The sequence below is a fragment of the Phaeodactylum tricornutum genome, chromosome 23 (assembly GCF_000150955.2).
Source record: "Phaeodactylum tricornutum CCAP 1055/1 chromosome 23, whole genome shotgun sequence".
In the NCBI taxonomy this organism is placed as follows: Eukaryota; Bacillariophyta; class Bacillariophyceae; order Surirellales; family Neidiaceae; genus Phaeodactylum; species Phaeodactylum tricornutum.
In genome coordinates this window covers 447,702-469,228 of record NC_011691.1, presented here as the reverse complement: position 1 = coordinate 469,228, position 21,527 = coordinate 447,702, and the positions used below count along the sequence as shown (strand labels likewise).

The following is a 21,527-nucleotide window of genomic DNA, read 5'->3' as shown; positions in this document are numbered from 1 at the left end:
AAAAGCAAGTTTAAATCGAAGGTTCCAAGTTGTTAACATCTACCGTCTAGCATGATCTTACGATCTAGAGTCCCCGTTCGATGCATTCTTTCGCTCTGGGGCTACACTACCCGACCATGAAAAGTCTGCTGGACAAGGCAATTCTAATCGATGAAATTACTAATTTTGAGTATAATTTTACATTTCTATACCAAATCCTAGACTGCGTTCCATTCCTGAGCTTTCATCAGTATATGCATGCTCGTAGGTTAACACAGTCTTATGCTCTAAAGCGCATTCACTTCAAATTGCACGGTAGACGCAAACCCAAAAACACCGTCTCCGTAGGCTAGTTCTTTCGTATTGCCATCCCCATTTGTATCGTTTACTTGCAGGATCCGGTAATATCCAAAAAAGCTCCCTGTCTTGAGTCCGTCGCCCCATGAGTCGTACACAGTCATTGCATAGCGACCCACTGGTATATCCACGAGTGAGGTTGTCCAATTTTGATAGATACTTGGTAGGTAGTCGGGACCACTGAACAGAATTTGGTACGACGGCCAAGACTGGATTACCCAGGATGTTTCGTCGGGGTATCCGTCATACTGGAAGTGGATGTTTATCGTGCCTGTGTCGATCCGGGTTGATTGAGTTGGAGCTGAAGAAGGGGCCAGTGTCGGCGACATAGTGGGGGGTTGGCTAGGAGGAATGGCAGGTTGTGGATCGGTCCCGATCACAAAGTCGACGGTCTGCCTGAGCCCAAACGATCCACTGACGTAGGCAATGGTGACACCATCCTGTACAAGCTCAGCAGAGCCGAAATAGTCTCCCGTTGTCAAACCGTCGCCCCAGCTGTCGTCAATTTGAAAGACGTAGTCGCCGTAGGGTACCTCGTCGAAGGTAGATGTCCATCGTTCGTACAAGCCGGGTTCGTAGTTGGGGCCGACAAAAATCGGTTGGTCGTCGCTGAGCACGCTCCAAGTGGTTTCTTTGGGATAAGCATCGTACTGGAAGACGATATCTAGAGTGGCCGTCTTTGATTGTGGGGGCAAGGTGACTGGTCCGGGCGTGGGCGGTGGCCGGTTATTCATGTTGCTGATGTAGTCGCAGTCACCGGTGACGTCGCAGATTGTGTCTGCAATCCATCCAATGGCTCCGCTGACACGGGCTTCGACAGCGGGAAAGCTGGGTTTCGTATCCGCACACTCGGCGCCGAAACTAACTATACCAACTTGGATATTCGTATTGGCGAGTACAAGTGGTCCCCCGGAATCGCCTTGGCAGGCACCCTTTCCCCGGTTAAGTGTACAGAGTTGAACATCTCGTGGAAAGTTTGTGCTCCATATGTCTCGGCAAGTGTTGTGATTGATCGCAAAGGTAGTTACTTCGTTCAAATTCTTGGAGACGGAACCACCGTAAAGGGTACTGCCAAAGCCCATGACCGTAAGCTCCTGGTTGTCTGCCGGCACGTTGATATTTGTGTTAAGCGTAACGGGATCGCGATCATTCACTGGGTCAGCGAGGATCACCAACATGAAATCGTTGGAGAAGGAAGTTTCTTGAAAGTCGGGATGCTGAATTTCCCGGATAACTTTCCGAAAGACGGCTCCCCGGACGGTCGATCCCCTTCGAAAGGCCCCGATGTGGACTCCATCGCTCCGGAAGGCTCCCACACAATGCGCTGCCGTAAGCAAGATGCGGGGATGTATGAGCGACGCGCCGCACGAGAAGCGACCGCTTGCCGCCGCGAACCAGGGAAATTCTTTGGCCGAAGCGAGACTGCCACCAATAATGCGTGGGGAGATTTCCGGCATCGGCTGAGTGGTGGGGGCCGTTAGATTTATCTCCGTTAGCAATGCTAGAGTTCGCGTTTCTTCTATGGAAGAATTGGAAAGAAGGCGGAAGGATGACAATTTCTTTGACGGCAACGCTTCCACAGCAACGGGCTCATCGTTCGTGGAGTGAGGAGCTCGCAATCGCTGTGCGATGGAAGAATGGAAAAGCAGGACTGCCCATACGAGTAGTGAGAGCAAAGATTGTGGTATATTCATCGTCAAACGCATTGACTCGGTCGGTGTGTGCAGCTCATGGAACACCGTAATCGAATGGCGATTGGAAGAAAATCTGGCGAGAAGAGTTGAGGTGAGCCGCTCTCATGACAAACATTCCTTTACGTCCGGCCGCTGGCCAAATGAAGGAGCAATCGGAACGGTTTCAACGAATGATAGAGTTATTTAAATATAAGTAACTGTCGGAGGGACTTGGGCTATAGTCGCTGATTCCTATTTACTTATCGATGACAGAAGTACTATGAAGGCTTTTCCGGACCCGAAAACTAAATGGAAAAAGTCTTTTTAGTTATTTATCAACATGGTCACGAGACCAGCTAACTTGAGGGGATCCCAAAAGAGAGACAGCTGCGTTTTTGCCCACGTACTTTGCGCTCACTGTCAAGTCAAAGCAGAATTGTAGTTGCAATTATCCCATATGCATCAATTTTTGTCTTTTCAACAATTCCTAACAGTATGGCGTTGTTTAAGACCTGGAACATGTTCGTCCGGCAGGGGCATGGACTCGTCATGGCTCCGGCAATCCCCTGACCAGATCTTTCTTGCTCTAGCATGGCCAATGGTCTTGCTAGACAACCCCAGGTGGCTCGTTTCGTGGGCGTTCATGTCACAGAAGGCTGCAACAAAGCCCGCGCCAGTGATCTGAATCCTCTTACAAGCTGTAGACTTGAATAAACTTAAAGCTGGCGGCGAATGGCGGATAGGGCTGGAGGACAAGGCTTTTGCTGTTCATCCATGGTCTGGCTAAATTGGTGATGTTTTCAAACGGTAATTTCTTTCTCCTTTGTAAAAGATAGCCAATTCCCAAGTTGTCCGTTGTCGCAGAATGTTCGAACTACTGAAATCCGATGGATGGATGCAGAGATTCAGGAACGTTTGCAAATACGCCTTCTGCATGGAAAACTACAACGATAATGGGCTAGAATCGCGCTAACAGTAAAAGGAACCAAAGGAGCAAAAGGACCATGGGCACTTTCGTACTCAAAACAACCGAACTATAAACTTGTCTGATAGACTTACGCTAGGGCTAACGTACTCCCTACAGGAGCTTGACGTTGCGTGTTCTACGCGGATTTACAAACTTCGTTCGTCTCTTTCAGCGGAGTAGAACAAATCCAGTGTTAATGAATAAAGTGCTGTGACACAGTTCGGATGTCTGAGACCTTGTAATTTATTCTTGTGTTACGTATCATCATGTCCTGTATCGAACGTTCAGAGATATGCACATACATGTCGACCACGGCATTTTTTGACTCATTTCTCATTGCGGAGTAGCGGTCAGCAATACTACCTATTCACTGTAGCATTGACTGATATAAATAGATCTTTCTCAAAATCTCTTACTTCTCTCTCGTCATGGTATCTGAGAGATGTTGCCAACAGATTAGGGCCATCCCTCTTCGATTGTTCATACTCGGCGGCTGCGCGGTCGCCGTTGTTTATAACGTGATGACGCCCTCACTGCAAGGATTCATGCGGTCTCCTCTGGACTGCCCGAGTGCGAAACTTGCTCCGACCGCTTTTTTGGAGCACGCTAGTAGCGGAGTAGCTGCACCATTCAAGCAATACCGATCAGCACCGATGGAAGATTACATCTTAAAGCACACAAAAGAACTGGGTTACCAAACAGCAGGTACCAACGCATCGCTTGGGTGCAACCTTTGGTACAACAAAACAACCTCGCCAATCTATGACGATCTGCACAAGTTCGAAAGCGAGTTGGCTGAGTATTATAGAAGAGTGCGTAATTTCACATCTCCTTTCCCCGATCTGCGCAGAGCCTTGGTCAGCTCGGCTACGGACACCGACGGACTCTCCGTTTGCGATTCATTGGAGCTCCATCCGGACGGTCTCGTGGGTGGTATCTTCCAGAGTCAACAACTGTCTGAGACGACCCGTGTGGGCTTCGTGGAGCCGCTGTTACCGTCGCTACGCCACCCAGGATTCTGTAGCGACAAACGGAAGTTCCTTATGAACCTAGACTACATGGTACACGATTTTGCGGCCATGTGTCGCCGAATGTCACGCACCAGTCGCACCGTATTTGTCGACATGGGCGCGAGCTTAGATTTTCATGGAGCCAAAACCAGTCCAGCCATGACCTTGATTAACTTGTATGCGCAGTTTGGCATTCCCTTCGACCATATTTACGCCTACGAAGTGACACCTACCGCGCCCGACAAAGTGTTTCGGCTACTTCCCGGTGAACTGGATGCGGCCTACCATTGGATCAATGTACCGGTCGACCCCAACCCCGATGGTGCACGGAACCCTCTGCGTATGTTGCTGGAAAATTACGGGCCGGACGACTTGATCGTAGTCAAGCTCGATATTGATACACCCAGCGTCGAAATGCCATTGGTGCAGCAGCTTCTGAACGACACAAGGCTTCATGTGTTGGTCGACCAATTCTATTTTGAGCATCACGTGCGTATGGCGGAGATTTTACCTTGGTGGGGAAGGCAAGTAGATGGTTCTATACATGATAGTCTGACGCTGTTTTATGCATTGCGAGAAAAAGGTGTGGCGTCTCACCATTGGGTGTAGCTCGTCAATAATCATGTTAACGTTCAATTAAATAACATGTATTTGTGTATAGACATTAAAAGGAGTGTTTCAGATAAAACAGTATCGTAAAACGCTTACTCTCGACCAACATAGCCCGTTGTAAAAAGTATGGAAGGTTTTCGGTTAGTCCGTAAAAGTGTTACAGGAGCAAAAATGATACAGGAGCGAGCGCATTCGCCACCGGAGGTAAAAACACAGTCTTTCTCTCCCGAGAGTGCTTACTTATAACATTCGTTAACCAACTTTCTCTTGGAGCGATAAGGAGTGGTTAAGGCGCTGGCGATCCTTGGTCCAACTCCGTTTCCCAAGGCGTCTGATGTTCCAAAGGACGGATCGTAAACTTGCCTATACTATTGCTCGACTCACATCAGTCTATTGTCTCATCCTACTATTCTACTTTCTATTGCTCTATCTGTAAATCGAGCGAATCTTTAGCAGTCGCTTTCTGAAGAGAGTCCTCTATTGGCAGCGGCAGTAAAAGTTCTACGGACGAGGAAGATTGTTCACTGGTGTGGGCGAATAGGTGTCGTCCCATTGCTCGGCTCGCAGTCAGTGCACCCCGACAGCGAAAAAACAACACAACTTTCGGGGCAAGGTCCCTGTTAACAAGGATGGAGTTACTGGTACTTGTTTCACTTCTCTCGGCTCCGGCAAGCGCCTTCTTCGCTCCTCGGACGACACCGATACCAGCGTCACCGCGAGTCAACGATCAATCCCAACGGAGACGGCTGCCACCAACGCAACAACTACAAGGTACACCCGCTACACGCACAGTCCGCGAGCCTCGTCCAATGCCCCTTCCTGAGTATTCCACGTTTACTGTAGCTCTACCAGCGAGCACTGCCAATGCTGTCACCGAACTGCCTACTACGGACGCGAGTGCAACCGCGAGAACTGTTGCCCAAACTGGCTTGCCGGCGTGGAAGGCAGCTCTTACCAAATACACCATGATGATGTTCATTCTCGGCATGTGCGTGTCACTGCCACTCACTTTGTGGCCCCAAAAATTATTGTACAAGCTGAAACTCATCAATCGCGTCCGTAAAGAACGCTGGGCGTTGGCCACGGGACAAGGGTGTGCACGCTGGATGCTCCGTATCTTTCCCTTTTGCAGCCTCGACGCGCAGGGTTACCACGATCCAAATCCCCAACCGACTATTTGGGCTTGTAACCACACCTCCATGTTGGATGTGTTCCTCTTGCTCGCCGCCGATCGGGCTCTCCGTGGGCCACACAAACGTCCCATCAAAATCGTCTACTGGAGAGGACTCGAGACCAACCCCGTCACGCGTTTACTCTTCCGTCAGGCCGGCTTTATCGCCGTCAACATGGCCGACAACGGTAACGGTACCGCGAACGAATATGATCGTGCCAGCTTTAAGACCTTTCTGCGCGAGACCAAACAAGCGTTTGTGGATGGCTTCGATATTGGTATTTTACCCGAAGGACAATTGAATCCGACGCCAGAAAAGGGACTACTGCCCGTCTTTTCCGGAGCCTATACCATTGCCAAATTATCCAAACGACCAATGTCCCTCATGGCGTTACACGGTGCCCATCGCCTTTGGCATCCCGACGATGCCATTGGCATGACCGTTACGGGTCGCAACGTATCGGTCAGATCGTATCCCGGCACTCGGGTCTACACCAGTGCCGACGAATTCGTGCAAACCTTTCAACACGTAGTGGGACATTTTGGGACATACGGAGTCGATTTGCCTCGCCCCAAATTGCGATCGTGGTTGAATGGATCGGCCTACGCTCAGTTACAGCAGCAGTTGCAAGATGGCGATCAGCAAAGCCCTCAATCGCCCGCAGTCGACACTCTGTAGGAAGAAAACGAAGGATCTGGCAAGCCATTGAATGATCTGATCTTCCTTTCAAGACCGCGGATAAGCTACAAAGCCCTAATAATAATCGTCTCGAGAGCATAATACTTAACATCACTTCCTAATGTTCTTTCGTGTAAATCTAACGAGCGCTAGTCGACTCTCGGCCAAACACTCGTGGTACTCTCCATTATGATTGTTCCCAACCTTTCTTTTCCAGGACATGTTTCCATGTTCCGAAGCGATGAGTTACATTAATTGCCCTCCAAGCCGATAGAGTCGGTAGCGAGTAGCCCGATTTCTTTTCTATTGATAACACATGATTAAACAGAGGCATACCAACATTCTGGGAATTGACTAAATGCGTCAGTTACACGGTACACGTGCCGCACGTCTCCGGACAGGCCAAGGCAACGGATGTGCGATCACAGGCGTATGAGTACCGGTTGAAATTGCTGGACAACCATTCGCACGTCGCGCTTCCAGCTGGTGCTGCTTCAATATCTATTGCGTCGGTCTGATCTTGACAAACGGAAGCTTCTTCAACCGCATCGCAGATGTTGCAGGTAGCGGGGCACGCCAAGGCTACGTCTTGAAATTCGCACAAAAACGCATAGGTCTCCAAGTTTTCGGACAGCCAGTCGCAGGTACTGGACGTATCGTCGTCGATTGCGATCGCCTTTGTAGAGTTTTCTACACACGTCGACTTGGTGATGCAGTCGCCATTGGCATTCCGCCCGACACAATCGCCTTGGCGAATGTTGGAACAGGTATACATGACGTCCCAGTCTCGCTCACTGGTGCTGTTACTGTTAGATACAAATTCACAGGATGCGCATAACTCCTGATTTGGTAGATTCGACACGCCCAAGAAGACTCCGCAAATGCAATTGTCATTCGTAGGAATGCCGCTCGGAAAGGGGAACGTGTCGCATACAGCGAACAAAAAACTCGGTTCGGACTCAACCGGAAAAGGTTCAATGTCGTACAAGCACGAAAAATCACTACGCCCCGGGTTCCTCACACAGTTAAAATTCCCGTCGTTCTTCACGTCGCCATCGTCTTCGTCACTTCCACCGACAACGAAATTGACCGTGGCTTGACAACCAAAGTCAGGTCCACTCTGGGCTAGAATAGTGCCGTCGGCATCATCTGTGACGGTAAAGAAGCCGCTTAGGGAAGGGTCGTTACTGCTCACGAGACCGTCACAGAAGGAATCGTAAACAATGAGTGTATACGTAGCGGACGGAACGTTCACGTACGTAACTTCCCACAATTCGTTCCTACTAGGACGGGGACTCGGGCCGGAGGCAACGGTGCGACCGGCCTCGTTGCGTATTTCGAATGTTGTCTCCCAAGGAAAGCTGTCTACTTGAATGGTAAGAGTGATGGTAGTAGTCTCGTCGCTGTTTCCATCGCCGTTCGAGGGTGGATCGGTAGCCACCCCACCGTCGGCATCGGCACCGACAACGCTATCGTCACAAGAGGCGGGTGGGTTTGCGGATAGGGTACAAATTTGTGAAGAAATCCAGTCGGCAGCCCCTGACGTGCGCGCATAAACACCAGGAAAATCGCTATCGCCACAACCGACACCAAAACTGACAATGCCCACCTGAACACCATTGGCATTAATTAAAGGACCACCAGAATCTCCCTGACAGGATCCTTCATTGTCTTGCGTACCGGCACAGAGCATAATGTCCCGATCGATGTTGGAAATACCCCTGTATTGCCGGGCACAGGTAGCGAAACTGACGGCCGTCGAATTTACGTGTTGCAGAGTAGTAGAAATGCTGCCCTGAAACGATGTGGTACCGAATCCCATAACAGTCAACTCTTCTCCACCGGTAGGGGAATCGGCGGGGTTGAGGTTGATTGGCAACGGATCAACATCCGTCACGGGCTCCGTCAGTTGGATGATCATGTAGTCGTACGCGATTGTTCGTGCGTTGTACAAAGGATGGGGAATTTGTGCCGCAACGCTTCGGAAAACACCATTTTGTCCCAAACGGGTCGACCCAATAAAGACGCCGCCGGTAAAGGCCCCTTCGCAATGAGCGGCCGATAAGAGAAGGTCGGGTCGAATCAAAGACGCTCCGCATAGAGAAGGGCGTCCCGATGAGGAGGCGTAGAAGGGGAATTGACCGGCTGTGGCATCTTCACCACCAACGATTTTACTTTCAATCACCTGGGGGGCGAGTAAGGCATCCAAGGCCGGAGATTCGGCGCGTAACGTTTCGTTGCTGCCCAGCTCCGTAAAACTACCGGTTGTATGGGAATCACTACCGAATGCTTCGTTGTACAAAGTGATGGTGGGAATCTCATCTTGCAGAGAGCGCTCTTCCTTGTCGTCGTGTCCGGGAAGAAGTTCTTCCCACGCGTCCTCTGGAGCAACAATTGCTAGAGACACGCTTGTTGAGTCGAGATTTGCGTTTTTGCCTTTGAGCTCTTGAGGAACTTCTTTGATGAGTGACGACGCTGCACCCACCGGATGCGCGAGCAGGAAAAGTAGCAGCGTATAGGACGCCATTGCTGTGACTTTTGGAATCATGAGGGTCGAGTGAAAAGAAAGGTTCCGGCAAGATTGTTTTGATGACGAAAAGCTGCCAATCCTCTCTAGCAATCTCTTTTTGTGTGTTTGCGGAAACTAGAGAAAGCACGCGCTTTTGTGCATCACAGTCCGGTACAGTCCCTACCACGAAAGGCATGCCAGCCTCGCACCGGTCGTGTTTCGATGAATGTCGTGCTCATCCGGAAGGCTTGGGAAACAAACCGAGTCGCGCAACAGGATACGGAACCAACCGCAGACTGGGAAGGTTGATAGGGGTAAATGTGATTCCCCAGAACGCTATCAACTACCTACAAAATGAAAGAATGAGCCTCCCCCATTTGTTAAATATAATAAATGTCCATGACTTTGAAATCGTGCCAAATTGGAGAAATAGGCCATTGAATCAATAACCATAATGGCCAGCACTGGTCACAATCCATCTACCATCGGCATCTAGCTAGCCACGCAAAAAAGCTTCGCACGACAACGTTCTGTCTGCGGAGAAAACGAAAAAACTGCTCAGGCAGGTTGACTATGAGTCCTTTACCTTCCGAATCACCATCGAGCGAGTGAATAAGATTTTGTTCCATTCACCCCCGGCCGCGTTTGAAAGGCGAGATTCGTACGACCGAATCTGACTGGAGAGTCGCAAAAATCGCCACGTCGTTTGGGTCCTGCCAATTCACAAGACCGTAGTCAAAAACGACCGATGCAAGTACGATTGCGTGGCCCTGACTGATGATTATTCTCACGGCCAACCTGTTACTTTGTCTACTTTGCCGGTGGATGCTCCAGGAACAACAACGACCAAAAAACACGATTGGCACCAAGTGCGTCAGTCTTTTCTAGCTAGTCCTTCCAGATAACGCTGCCGCTTACTCTCCTGTAGACACAGACTTTTGGCAAGTTTGCGAGCGCACGGGTCCTATTCAGCTCGGAACAAAGATTGATTCGTCTGCGAATCTTAAGACAGTCGTACATAATCGTGCTGAACCAAGCATTTGAAGAGGAGACCGATTCGAAGGTGTGATTATTCCCGGGGTGTACTTGCTGATGTCTTCTCCAAACGGTCAAGACTCATCCATCCAGAGTGCCTTGTTTCAGATACGATAGATTCGAACTCCATGGTCTTCCAATCTTCTGGATCTTACCGCTGACCTTACTATCAATGCTACAATTGGGTTGTGATGCTTCACTTCTTCGTGGTTATCGTGAACGATAACGAACGACATTGACAACGGCATCGCTGACAACAAGGAATTCGATTCACTGCAAATCTTCAGTCCTCGACGTTTCCATGGATTCTACCGCGCAGCAGCTAGACCGGGACCAATTCTTGCAATTGTCCCAGTCGCTTTCCAAGCAGGGTGATTTGCAGCGACATTTTCGAGACTACCCCAAAGGACGGGTACCGCAAGAGAAAGCGACTAATGATGCAATTGGTGAGCACGTATCGTACGATACCAGCCTTTGGAAAGAGCTCGATAAACCGAGCAAATTATGGAAGGAAGAAAGCAAAGCTCTAAAGAGGAGGCGAGAGATGGCGATTATGACTTTCGTCGTATTTTGTAAATCTGGATTTCTATTTCAAACTATCAAGGAAAGAGAGGAAACCTGCAAAATGTATTTTCCGGTATGTACCTAGACCAAAGGCAAAGAAGCTGGGCCTTCTCGTTGGAGCTGGACCTTCTATGTTCGTGTCACGAAAAGTTAGCTCAGAACTTGCTTATCAATTTACAATTACCGTTAATCAAGGCTACACTAGCAAAGTCCACACACACTTCTTTCGCCGTAATCTGAGTCTCACAGGATAGCTGTAAATAGCCTCATTATTTGGACCAATCGGGTTTGTACGGCTCGTACAGGATCACATCTGGTTCTGCTTTTGTTGCTGGTTCGATACCAATATGCACTGAAGTGGCCTGCTGTCCCTGCGACAAGTGCAAGTCATAGTTATCGATGTGTGTCGAAGATGTTTGTTGCTCTTGTTGAGCCTGAAGCTTGTTCCTCTTGCGTCGGCTCTGTCGACATCCGTACACCAAGAACCCGAATGCTGCCACCGCCACCGGAATGGCAATCGCCGGTCGGTACACTACCCACGCGAGACTTATAATCAGCAAAGATAATGGAAAGGTAATGATGAACGCAACAGTGGGAAATACACAGCATTTCATGGTGCCTGCCATAAAATCACCCACACCGCAGGGTAGGATCTCGATAAAGTTTGCGACGGGTTGCAAGATGAGTAACACTGAGACGAACATGCCGACAAATCCGAGGACACGGATTAACCAAGTGAGCTGCTTATTCTCCGCCTCTGCTTCGGCAAACATTTCGGCTGCCGAAAAGGTTCCCCGTTTCAGAAATAAAATTGTCCCGCCGCGGTCAGTGCTGTACGGATTGAGAGTTTGACCGGGGGTAGCGTAAAAGGCGACGATACTGACCGTGTCTGGTTGGACAATTTCAAAAGCGATTCGACAATCTCCGATCTCTGGATTTGATGAACTCACAAGATTGAGATTATGGTAGAAGTATCCTTTCTTGCCAAAATGCTGGTCATTCAGTACTTCGAGTCGCTGCCGTTTGGTTGAATCAATCGGAAGACTCGCAATGGACGGTAAAAAGTCGACACCAGTAGTAGGATTGGTGTACCAGTTAACGCGATTGGCAACAGCAGAGGACAATGGAATGCGATTGCCCAACAGGATTGGATCAGCGGAAGCTTGCCAACTTTCGAACGGAAATGACTTGGGATTTTCCGGAGTTTGTCGGCGTTGAAAACGAGACGAATCAATGAGGGTGTTGGACCAGACGGAGCTGTAGCTGTAGGTAGTCCGTTGTGAACCCTTACCGTCCGAGTTTGAATTGGTGGTACTTTGTTCGCTCCATTGCAACATATCGACGGAGCGGCGTAGTTTCAGAGCCGCCCCCTCCGGAGTACTGGCACCAGCCGCACCGAGTGAGGATACGCCAAAGACGGGATCCGTCAAGGTCGTATTCGCGGTGAGCGGACCAGTGATATGTATCAGCTTGTTTTGGAAACGTTCGGTGGCCGCCGTACGATTGCCAAAATCCTGGAGAGTCGTTTCCACCACCACGTTTTTCCCGTCGTTCAGGTCTTTGTCGCGTCGGACGGACCGACCTTCGTTCCAGAACAAGGCGACTGAGCAACCAACGAACAAGAAAAGGCCCACCACGACACCACCCAGCCTCAAACGAGCACAGCACGACTCGTTGTTGGCTTTTGTCAAGTCTCGATCGACGTCATCCTGTCCATTGATACCTCGATCCTGGGTCGGGAAAGCCCCAAGTTCTTCATCCGGCATGATGATGATGTATGTACGATGATGAGGGTTGGACGAATAATGATTATCCAGTATGTAGGACTTTGTGTGCCAAAGTGTGGGGACGGAAAGGACTTTGGACAGGGCCCGCAGAAAAAGGTGGTGAGCTCCTTCGTCTTTGTGTGCGTGTCCTATAATGTGAACGGATCCTTACAACCGGAAGCCGACCGGTCCCACGACTGGCGAAATCTTCGTGACTGTGAGACACAATAGTGGAAAAGAGTGATATGCGTTATATTTCCGTTCAACGAAAGCAGTCGCACGCTGCGTCCGTTGCTTCCGTTTCCACCCATAATGGACTCTTTGTCTCGGACAATCACCAGAAGCCAATTCGGGACCAACCGCCAATCCCGTCCTACTTCCGAAATAGATAGTTCGGATCGACACAAAATGCTCTGCAATGTGAATTGTTGTAGATCTTTCGACATGTCGTAGTCAAATATATGGACGGTTTACAGGGAACCATTGACACTATGGTTTCTCATGGAGAATGATGGAGAGACATCAGGCCCAAACTCGAGCGGTGTTCCTAGACAGTATTTCGGACGAATATGTCAAAAGGGTTTTCAACTAGATGGAAACTACCTTTTTGACGTCCGCAATGACCCTCTTCAGGAAAGGAATGACCACGAAAATTCCGTTGCGCGTGTATCTATCGCATAGGTAGTCCGTTGGTTCTTGCCTTGGTTGCTACCTATCTACGATGTACGGTAGCTGCCTAACAGTGAGAGTGAGTTCCCAACGACACAAGCTGGGGGGTACGACGGACCGTGACGGACCGAGCAATAGCCAGTGTCGGTTTCCTCTCGGGTACGCGCGGCGTCCCGTCCGTACACGTAGTACCATTCGAGTCACACTGGTAGTGCTTCACACGGTAGGAGGGGAAAGTCCCCTCGAGTCGCATCGGTCGGTTCCAAGCACGATTCGTAGAAAATCATCGTCTCCATTGTCCCTTTCCACTTGTTGTCTTTTGCGGCAACGGTACCTTCCCACCTACCCTGTCGCTGTCGTTCGCTGTTTGGAACCAACCGTCGCTGCGCCTGGACTTGTGTGCGTCGTAGAAACTGCCTTGGACACCCGCGCTCCAGACCTTCCCTCCGTTTCCCTTCGTTCGTAACGCCAGTAGCCGTCCGAGAAGCAGCACGCCATCGTTCGTTGCCACTACCAAGGAGGGATCTATATTTTCTCTGTTGACTTTACTGGTCTCGCGGTACAATGTTTAGGCGTCAGGCAATCGTCGATACGAGCGACGAAGACGTTGTGACGGAAGGCAATCCGCAGGACGATTCCGTGGAAGCGGCGGAGAGTCTGAGTCTGAATACGTCTCTCTTACACGATCAGCAGCAACAACAACAACAACAACAACAACAACAACACCCCGAAGACGACGAGGACGACGTCTTGTTACAGCGTCCCCTATTGTTACAGTCTTCCGAATCGCCGCGACTGGACAGTGCTGCGGCGGTATCGGTCCCGTCCAACGTCTCCAACCCCACCGGGAAAACGAGTCTCTTTCGTTCGCGCAAAACACCGTACACGTGGTCGGGCGGGACCGGTGCCGGCGGTAGTAGTCACGCAGCGGCACACAAGGCTCGTCGAGGGCGTCGCAAACGCCGTCATCGTGATCATCTGTACGATCCACAGCACCCGTCCACCGGATTGCCGCCGTCCGATTACCCCACCCGATCACCCCGACACGCCGGATCGCTTTCAACCTGTCTGCAACTCTGTTGTCGACACCGGACCGTGCGAAACACACTCTCCTGTGTCAATGTACTCGCCAAAATTGTCTTTTGGGGGACCGTCTTGGCTCTGGCGGGGGCTTCCGTCTGGTACAGCTACGAACTGTTCAATCACGGGACCGACCCGCATCTCATTGCCTGGTTCTCCGCTGGCGCCTTTGTACTACTGGGATTTCCCATTTCCATGGGAGGGATCGTGTCGCATTTGTCCAATTATAACCAACCACACGTGCAAGTCTACGTGGTACGCATTTTATGGATGGTACCCATTTATTCCGTCGAAAGGTACGTCTGCCTCAAAGCCGACACTCGATGTAGCAATACAATTCCGTCACCCTTTCCGATGGAAACGTGAACTCGTCACTAGAGACTGATCCCCAATGCTATTCTCTCCTTTGTCATTTGCTGATTCGCACACAGTTGGCTCGCCATGCGCTTTCACAAACACGCTATTTACATTGAAACGCTCCGGGACTTGTACGAATCCTACGTCCTCTACAGCTTTTTACAGTTCCTCATTCAAGTTCTGGGTGGCGAAGAAGCTCTCATCTTGTTGTTGAAGGACAAGTCTCCTACCCGTGGGGTCCACATGTGGGGACTCCAGTACTGCGGCCTCAAACCGTGGCTTATGGGACAACCCGTCCGACGCTCCGTGATTGCCGACACCGCCACCACTACCAGCCCGCACGACAACGGTGCCGTACGACGCAGCAGTCGTCCCGAAAAACGTGTCCACTGGACGTCCCCATTCTTCGTCAAGTGTAAATTCGGGGTTCTCCAGTACGTGCTCCTGAAATTCTTTTTCAGTATCGCCGTCATGATTCTGGAAAGACACGGACTCTACAAGGAAGGAAACTTCACCTACAAGGGCGGATATCTCTATATTTGTGTATTGACCAACATATCCCAGTGCTGGGCCTTGTATTGTCTCATATTCTTTTACTACGCCACGAAAAACGAACTCGCCGCAATTCGACCCGTCGGAAAATTTCTTTCCGTCAAGGCCCTCGTCTTTTTCACCTGGTAAGTCTCGCTGCTTGTGTTTGTACGTTTCGACCTGCCGAGCGAACAATCTCCGGTACCGTACCGAGTCGACTTCTCGGCTTGATTCCCGACTGGAGTACGAAAGGTCTTTCTCACGCTGCGAAACAACGCTTTCTATCGCCAGGTGGCAGTCGGTAGTAATTGCAATCTTGTACAAAATGAATATGATACCGCACTACAGCGTAGGGCAGGACACGAACTGGACCCCGGAAGATGTGGCCAAGGCGATTCAGGACTATTTGATTTGTATGGAAATGTTCTTGGCCGCGGTAGTGCACACCTTTGTCTTTCCGCATTCGGAGTATTCACCGCAAGCCGTACACGCCCGGACACGAGCTTTACAACACCGGAGTCCGTACCACCTTGCCGGCATGAAGCGTTTGGGACGCCAAAACCGGCAACAGGCACTTTTTCAAATGGACGACGGTACGAGCAAATCGTCGGGTGGTGGTAGACATTTGCGAGGCTCCAGTGCGGATGGGCGGGCTATGGAAATGGTCACGTTAGATTCCAACTCATTGCATACGGCTGATCACTGGGACGAATACGCACATCCATCTCTTTCGAAGGTTCCAACGACGTCGCGGGCAAGTAGCATAGACACGGACGAAGAAAATGTCGTTGGGCCACCTATACCCGCCTGGGAAGAGGATTTGGCGAGACCCTTAGCGCCCGTCCAAGACTTTGATGAGGAAGACGGCGATGAAGATGAAAACGACGATGCCTGTAGTCAGAGCGAAGGAAACGACGAAGATCCCGATACGACGTCGGGTGACGACGAAGACCAATTGGTGCAACCGCCGCGACCTGGTTTTGTCCGAGCCTTGCTCGATTCGGCCATACCCCGTGATTTGCACCACAACACGGTCGGGATCGTTAAGGGGGAGTATCACGTGGAACGCAAAACCCTGCTGCACCACGCCACCACATCCGATCAGTATGATTTGTTCGCCTCTCACCGGCGACGTCCCCACAGCAGCAGTACCAGCCCTACTGCTGCAGCATCCGTATTGGCAATAGTGGCGCCGGTAGAAGAGACAACTTTGCCGTTGCGGAAGGATAACACCTTGGGCCAAGACGATGCGGTATGAAGACCAGTTTCACATAAAAAGTTTCTATTTCTGCTATCCCTAAAAGATAAAAGACGACGTCGATTAAGGCTCGTCAAAGTAGTGGGTTATTACTGATGGAGACCTCATCGGTCGCTTGACTGTAGGTGGAATCTTGCGATTGGAACAGAAAATCGAACCGAGCAAGGTTCACTCACCCTTTCGACCACTTCACTGTCAACGCTTGACACCTGAAAGGACGTCTACGCAGGGCTACAGCTTCGTTCATTTTCAGTGAACTGCGATAAGAAATCTGCTCACTGCGCTTTGTTGACAATGAACTATACAAGATTGTGTTGGGTGAGATGGGTTTTTTGTTTTCCCGTAGAGCAGAGATCTTCTGTACCGAGAGTTGTTGTCTCGATTAAGACTAGAAATCTATCATCGCAATCGCTTGTGTTCGGTAACCAACAATATCATCGTGACAAATAACTGTAAGCTACGGTTGCCGGCTTGGCATTCCATCCGGCAAGGCTTGCCAGCTTTCATGTTCATCCAATTTGAATGAACAGCCGGAGAGGAAACGCAAGTTCTTTTAAAAAGAAAAATGTCATACTTTGACGTATGTATAATGTGGCGTTAGATTGGATATATTTTTATCGCATGGACGATAGATATCGATGGGTTGGATAATTTTGTGACAGATATCATATATGATAATAAAGCTTACAAGATCGTTTCTGTGCCTTACAATTAACAAAAAACGTTCTATTCATAATTATTGCAGCACAGGGTCAGTTGCTTTAAACGATGCACTCCTAATGTTAGTAGCTAAAAATTCCGCCAGTCGATTTCTCATCCATATGCTCTAACCTTTGGCGTGTTTGCCGTACACCAGATCTGCCATATTTCCGCACCCCTTTCGTCATGGTGGAAAAGAAATCTTGTTCCATGGTTCAGGCCATCCCTCTTCGATTGCTCATGCTCGGCGGCTGCGCGGTCGCCGTGCTTCATAACATGATGACACCCTCACTGCAGGGATATATACGGTCGTCCCTCGATTGCCCAACGACCGCAGTTTCCCAAACCGCCGACTTGGATCACGCTTTTAGCAGAGTAGCTGCACCATTCAAGCCGTACCGATCGGCACCAATGGAAGATTACATTTTAAAGCACACAAAGCAGCTCGGATACCAAGCCACGAGTCTCAACTCGTCGTTTTGCTGCACCATTTGGAACGACAAAAAAGCCTCTACAGTGTACGATGATCTGCACAAGTACGTTAGGGAATTGGGCCACTATTACGAACGAGTGCGCAATTTCACATCCCCCTTTACCGACTTGCGCAAAGCTTTGGTCAGCTCGGTTGCGGACCCTGACGGAACCTCCGTTTGCGATTCCTTGGAGCTCCATCCGAACGGTCTAGTGGGTGGTATCTTCCAGAGTCAACAACTGTCCGAGACGACCCGGATGGGATTCGTCGAGCCATTGCTGCCGTCCTTGCGCCATATAGGATTTTGCAGCAACAAGGCAAAGTTCTTCATGAATCTAGACTATCTGGTACACGATTTTGCGGCCATGTGTCGCCGAATGTCAAGCACCAGTCGCACCGTATTTGTCGACATGGGCGCGAGCTTAGATTTTCATGGAGATAAAGCCAGTCCAGCCATGACCTTGATTAAGTTGTATGCGCAATTTGGCATGCCCTTTGACCATATCTACGCCTACGAAGTGACACCCACCGAGCCCGACAAAGTGTTTCGACTGCTTCCTGATGAAATGCAAGCGGCCTACCACTGGATCAACGTACCGGTCGACCCCGACCCTGATGGTTCACGTAATCCTCTGCGTATGTTGCTGGAGAACTACGGGCCGGAAGACTTGATCGTCGTCAAACTCGATATCGATACACCCAGCGTTGAAATGCCAATGGTAGAACAGCTTTTGAACAACCCTAGACTTCATGTGTTGGTCGATCAGTTCTACTTCGAGCACCACGTCCATATGGCCGAGATGGAGCGCTCCTGGGGTAAGAAAGTGAACGGGTCGGTTCATGATAGTCTGACGCTGTTCCATGCATTGCGCGAAAAAGGCGTGGCGGCTCACCACTGGGTGTAGCTGTTGTACACATGAAACCCACCAAGGTATGTAGGAAATAAATAGTTAACCGGTTCGATTTTCTCCCGGTGTTCTTCAGATAGAGCCGGACGATCTTTAGCAAAATTTCCCAAGGTCATTGTGTAAGATACCGAGCTCGTTTGGGGAAGGCTAGATAGGCGTTCAAACGCAAGAGCTTCGTATAGAAAGACTTAACTTGGAAGCTCTCCCTTGTCCTCGCGTCGTCCTTCTTGTCAAAAGATGGTGTAGTCTTTCAGTTAGCTTATCTCTAGAGCGATATTGAGAACCGGTTCGTTATGGGGTATACATAGTACTGTGTATAATTGAGGCGCATACCGGACGTCCAGCTTTCGTGGAAAACACCGATTCCTGCACATGTGCTAATCATGAAACCGAGCTTTCTAAAAGTACCTCTAAGGATAAAGAATCCAATAGATTCAGCCACAAAGTAGTATCGCGGCTTTGTCCGGTAAATATTAGGGGTGAAGTTTCCGTTGTAAAACTGTATTTAGGAGTTGAATCTTACTCAATTGCCAAAGATTCGGTTTCATACCTATGATACAGTGAGCTCTCTCTTACACTACTAATTCAAGAAATCAGCAAACACCTATGCGCATGCCTCCGTATCTCTGGGTCTCATTTTTTCATTGTCTGTGAATTGGTTGTTTCGTTGCACATTGTAAGTTCTTGTAACTTAAAACATTGCAAGCTGGGAATTTGCCAACGTGAAGGTTCTACTCCTTCATTCGCTCTCACAGCCACTAGTAAGAAGCCGATTCTTTTTATAGTACTTTGGCTGATTTTTTTGCGGTTCATCTATTGGGCTACAGGTATTGATATTTGTCTGACTTGCAATACCCATGACAAACTTCTCCTACTTGGCCTCTGCCTTTATGCTTGGCAGTCCCTTCGCTTCTGGGGATCACACTTGGGTACCCATTCGTAGTCTTAAAGGTAGCAAAGAGAAAAAAGCAGGTGGAGCTCGCGGGAATGAAGGTACGCCTACGAAAGCCAAAAGCGGTCGAGACGTCAACGTTGTCAATCCAGCCGAAAGCTATCAGCAACATTATCTGGTACGTGTCTCCGGTCTCGGCAAAGAAGATTTCAAATGCCCAACCACAGCCTTTCTTTGCTGAGTGTTCAAGCCAAAGATTATATATCTCTTACACAAGGTTCTGTTCCCTGTTCGTTCATCCTTCCAGGTCGGACTTTTAAATTATCCCAATTCTAATATTCCCGATATTCTCAAGGATGTTACGAGTGGAACCAAGGACATCCCTGGCGGTCCATACAACTACGTTCCAAGGTATGTAACTCTTCTTCCATTATTTTGGGCTCGCACCGTGTGATCTCAAATTTCGCTGTTCCTTTGCTTTGATTGTGCAGTGTTGGCTTTTCCGACATTGAGTTCTATTACGACAAAGAAGGCAGCGCTGTTCGGGGCGAATACTTGTGTCTGTCCGACAATGGTTTCGGATCGTCGGACAATTCGGAAGATTACGCACTCAATATTGTGCATATGAAGATCCAAAAGCCATTTACTTACCGACACGGAGAATCAACGTTCGAAACGTACACCGAGACAGAGAATCTCGAGACGCTGCTGATTCACGATCCTCACGCTTTCATCAAGTGGGAAAACGGCGCCGATATCCAGGTCACCTACGCAGTTCCCGACTCTACTTGGGACGAATACAAGAGACTTCGTGTACTGACTGGTCGCGATTTCGACGTGGAGGGTATGGCGGTGATTAACCACTCCTGCGCTATTGTTGGTGACGAACTCATGCCGGCCATTTTTGCCATAGACCCGAGCACCGGTATTGTCCAATCCAACTTTGTACGTACTCCGGATATCCACCGTCACGGTCGTTTCAACGGAAAGTTCCTTTCAACGCGTGGCGACAAAGTTCACTGCAGCCGAGAGGATTTGGAGGCCAACACGTGCTCCTCGGTAGCTTCGGAAGTGGTGGAGGCGTCGGAATATCGCAAACACGATCCTTCCGGTGGATTTGAAGGCTTTTCGGTCTTGGCCGACGGCTCCATTGCGGCATTTTTAGAAAAGACTACAGGAGACTCGACTCTGGGGGATGAACCCGGCGTCCGCGTTTACCGCGTAGACCCTGGAGATTGTACCAAGGATCACCCGCCCCGGTTTGATGAATTTCTGGGATACTATCCGTTTGAACTCAACGGAGAAAATATTGCCGACGTTTCGGCCATTCCCGGATCGAGCTCAAAGGTCGTCGTGATTGAGCGGAACGGCTTTCCGTCGGGATACTTCTTTCCTTCTCCGGTCATGCCGGCCAACAAGGTGTGCGTGGTGGACCTGTTGGACACTGACAACGATATGGTGATGCGCAACAAGAAATGTGTGCTCAACTATCACGACATTAGTGACCCGTGGGATGTGGACGGCAACGGCATCTTCAAGTACGCTCAGACGCAGGTGACCAATGAGCAACTCATTGTGGTGGACGACTACTGTGTTGTAGCGGGCACGGACACCAATTTTCCTTTTACCGACCAGTTTGGAGTGGAAGGCGTCGTGGAGGTCCCGTTCCAGCAAGAAGTTACAGACACTCGATTTATGGTGGTGTGCTTTCTCGAGCCAATTTTCCACGCGGACTACCCAATCTTGGAGTAGGTAGAAAGGTAGGCAGTGAGGGCGACGGGCTACTATTGATTGGCAAAAGTGGAAAGTCTTTTTTGTACAGTGCTGGCAGGTAACGTCTACTGTAGTGATTCAGGTGAATAATACTTCAATTTGTGTGAGCATTTTTCGGTTCGTGTACCATGGCGTGAAAGTAAAAGTCGTCGGGTTGTTCCGTCACGTTTTCCGACTGGCGCTGGCCTTGATGATTGGGTCGTAGAACGTAGCGCACTCGCGATACCATTCCCATTTTTTCGTAAAAAGGCACGTTGCCGTCGTGGCAATCAAGAAAGAGTGGGACGGCATCGTGCGCGGCGCATTCCTGGGCCACCGCGAGGAGCTTGCGTCCCACCCCGTGGCCTTGTGCGGACGGTGCCACGGCGACCGCGGCCACGTACCAGTGCGGAGTATCCTGACACACCACCGTGTGACGGTGGTAGTCCAGGGCTGCACAAAAGACGTCAAAGCGTGCGGCCGCGGCCGCGTGCGTCGTGGTGGGCACGGGTCGTCCGAGGGGCAAGACACTGCGGTAAAAGTGTAGTTTCTAGAGCCACCGGCGCGTGTAGGGCGGCAAAAGGTAG

The 21,527-nt window shown here is 49.9% G+C and overlaps 6 protein-coding genes across 6 annotated transcripts; 3 read left to right on the top strand and 3 right to left on the bottom strand.

Moving 5' to 3' along the window:
* Window positions 1–266: 266 nt before the first annotated feature.
* On the bottom strand, window positions 267–1,793 carry PHATRDRAFT_40462 (predicted protein; the record flags this gene model as incomplete). The annotated part of the gene is made up of 1 exon (XM_002184336.1): window positions 267–1,793. The coding sequence occupies one exon, from the start codon at window positions 1,791–1,793 to the stop codon at window positions 267–269; it is 1,527 nt and encodes a 508-aa protein (XP_002184372.1).
* A 3,614-nt stretch (window positions 1,794–5,407) lies between these two features.
* On the top strand, window positions 5,408–6,448 carry PHATRDRAFT_40461 (predicted protein; the record flags this gene model as incomplete). The annotated part of the gene is made up of 1 exon (XM_002184430.1): window positions 5,408–6,448. The coding sequence occupies one exon, from the start codon at window positions 5,408–5,410 to the stop codon at window positions 6,446–6,448; it is 1,041 nt and encodes a 346-aa protein (XP_002184466.1).
* Window positions 6,449–7,958: 1,510 nt separating this feature from the next.
* Window positions 7,959–8,273, bottom strand: PHATRDRAFT_7679 (predicted protein; the record flags this gene model as incomplete). Its single annotated transcript, XM_002184335.1, has 1 exon — window positions 7,959–8,273. A coding segment is annotated over one exon (315 nt), but the record flags the coding sequence as incomplete, so codon positions are not given.
* Window positions 8,274–10,712: 2,439 nt separating this feature from the next.
* PHATRDRAFT_55087 (predicted protein) lies at window positions 10,713–12,359 on the bottom strand. Its single transcript, XM_002184334.1, has one exon. The coding sequence runs from the start codon at window positions 12,320–12,322 to the stop codon at window positions 10,826–10,828; it is 1,497 nt and encodes a 498-aa protein (XP_002184370.1). The 5' UTR covers window positions 12,323–12,359; the 3' UTR covers window positions 10,713–10,825.
* A 1,868-nt stretch (window positions 12,360–14,227) lies between these two features.
* PHATRDRAFT_16105 (predicted protein) lies at window positions 14,228–15,431 on the top strand (the record flags this gene model as incomplete). The annotated part of the gene is made up of 4 exons (XM_002184429.1): window positions 14,228–14,367; window positions 14,503–14,734; window positions 14,843–15,105; window positions 15,251–15,431. Coding segments are annotated over 4 exons (816 nt in total), but the record flags the coding sequence as incomplete, so codon positions are not given.
* Window positions 15,432–19,153: 3,722 nt separating this feature from the next.
* PHATRDRAFT_49693 (predicted protein) lies at window positions 19,154–21,163 on the top strand (the record flags this gene model as incomplete). The annotated part of the gene is made up of 3 exons (XM_002184428.1): window positions 19,154–19,366; window positions 19,496–19,599; window positions 19,680–21,163. The coding sequence occupies 3 exons, from the start codon at window positions 19,154–19,156 to the stop codon at window positions 20,938–20,940; spliced, it is 1,578 nt and encodes a 525-aa protein (XP_002184464.1). The 3' UTR covers window positions 20,941–21,163.
* Window positions 21,164–21,527: the final 364 nt, after the last annotated feature.

Bases quoted from the DNA above. Each gene is read 5' to 3' on its own strand.
- PHATRDRAFT_55087 (XM_002184334.1), bottom strand. From the start codon at position 12,322: ATGCCGGATGAAGAACTTGGGGCTTTCCCGACCCAGGATCGAGGTATC.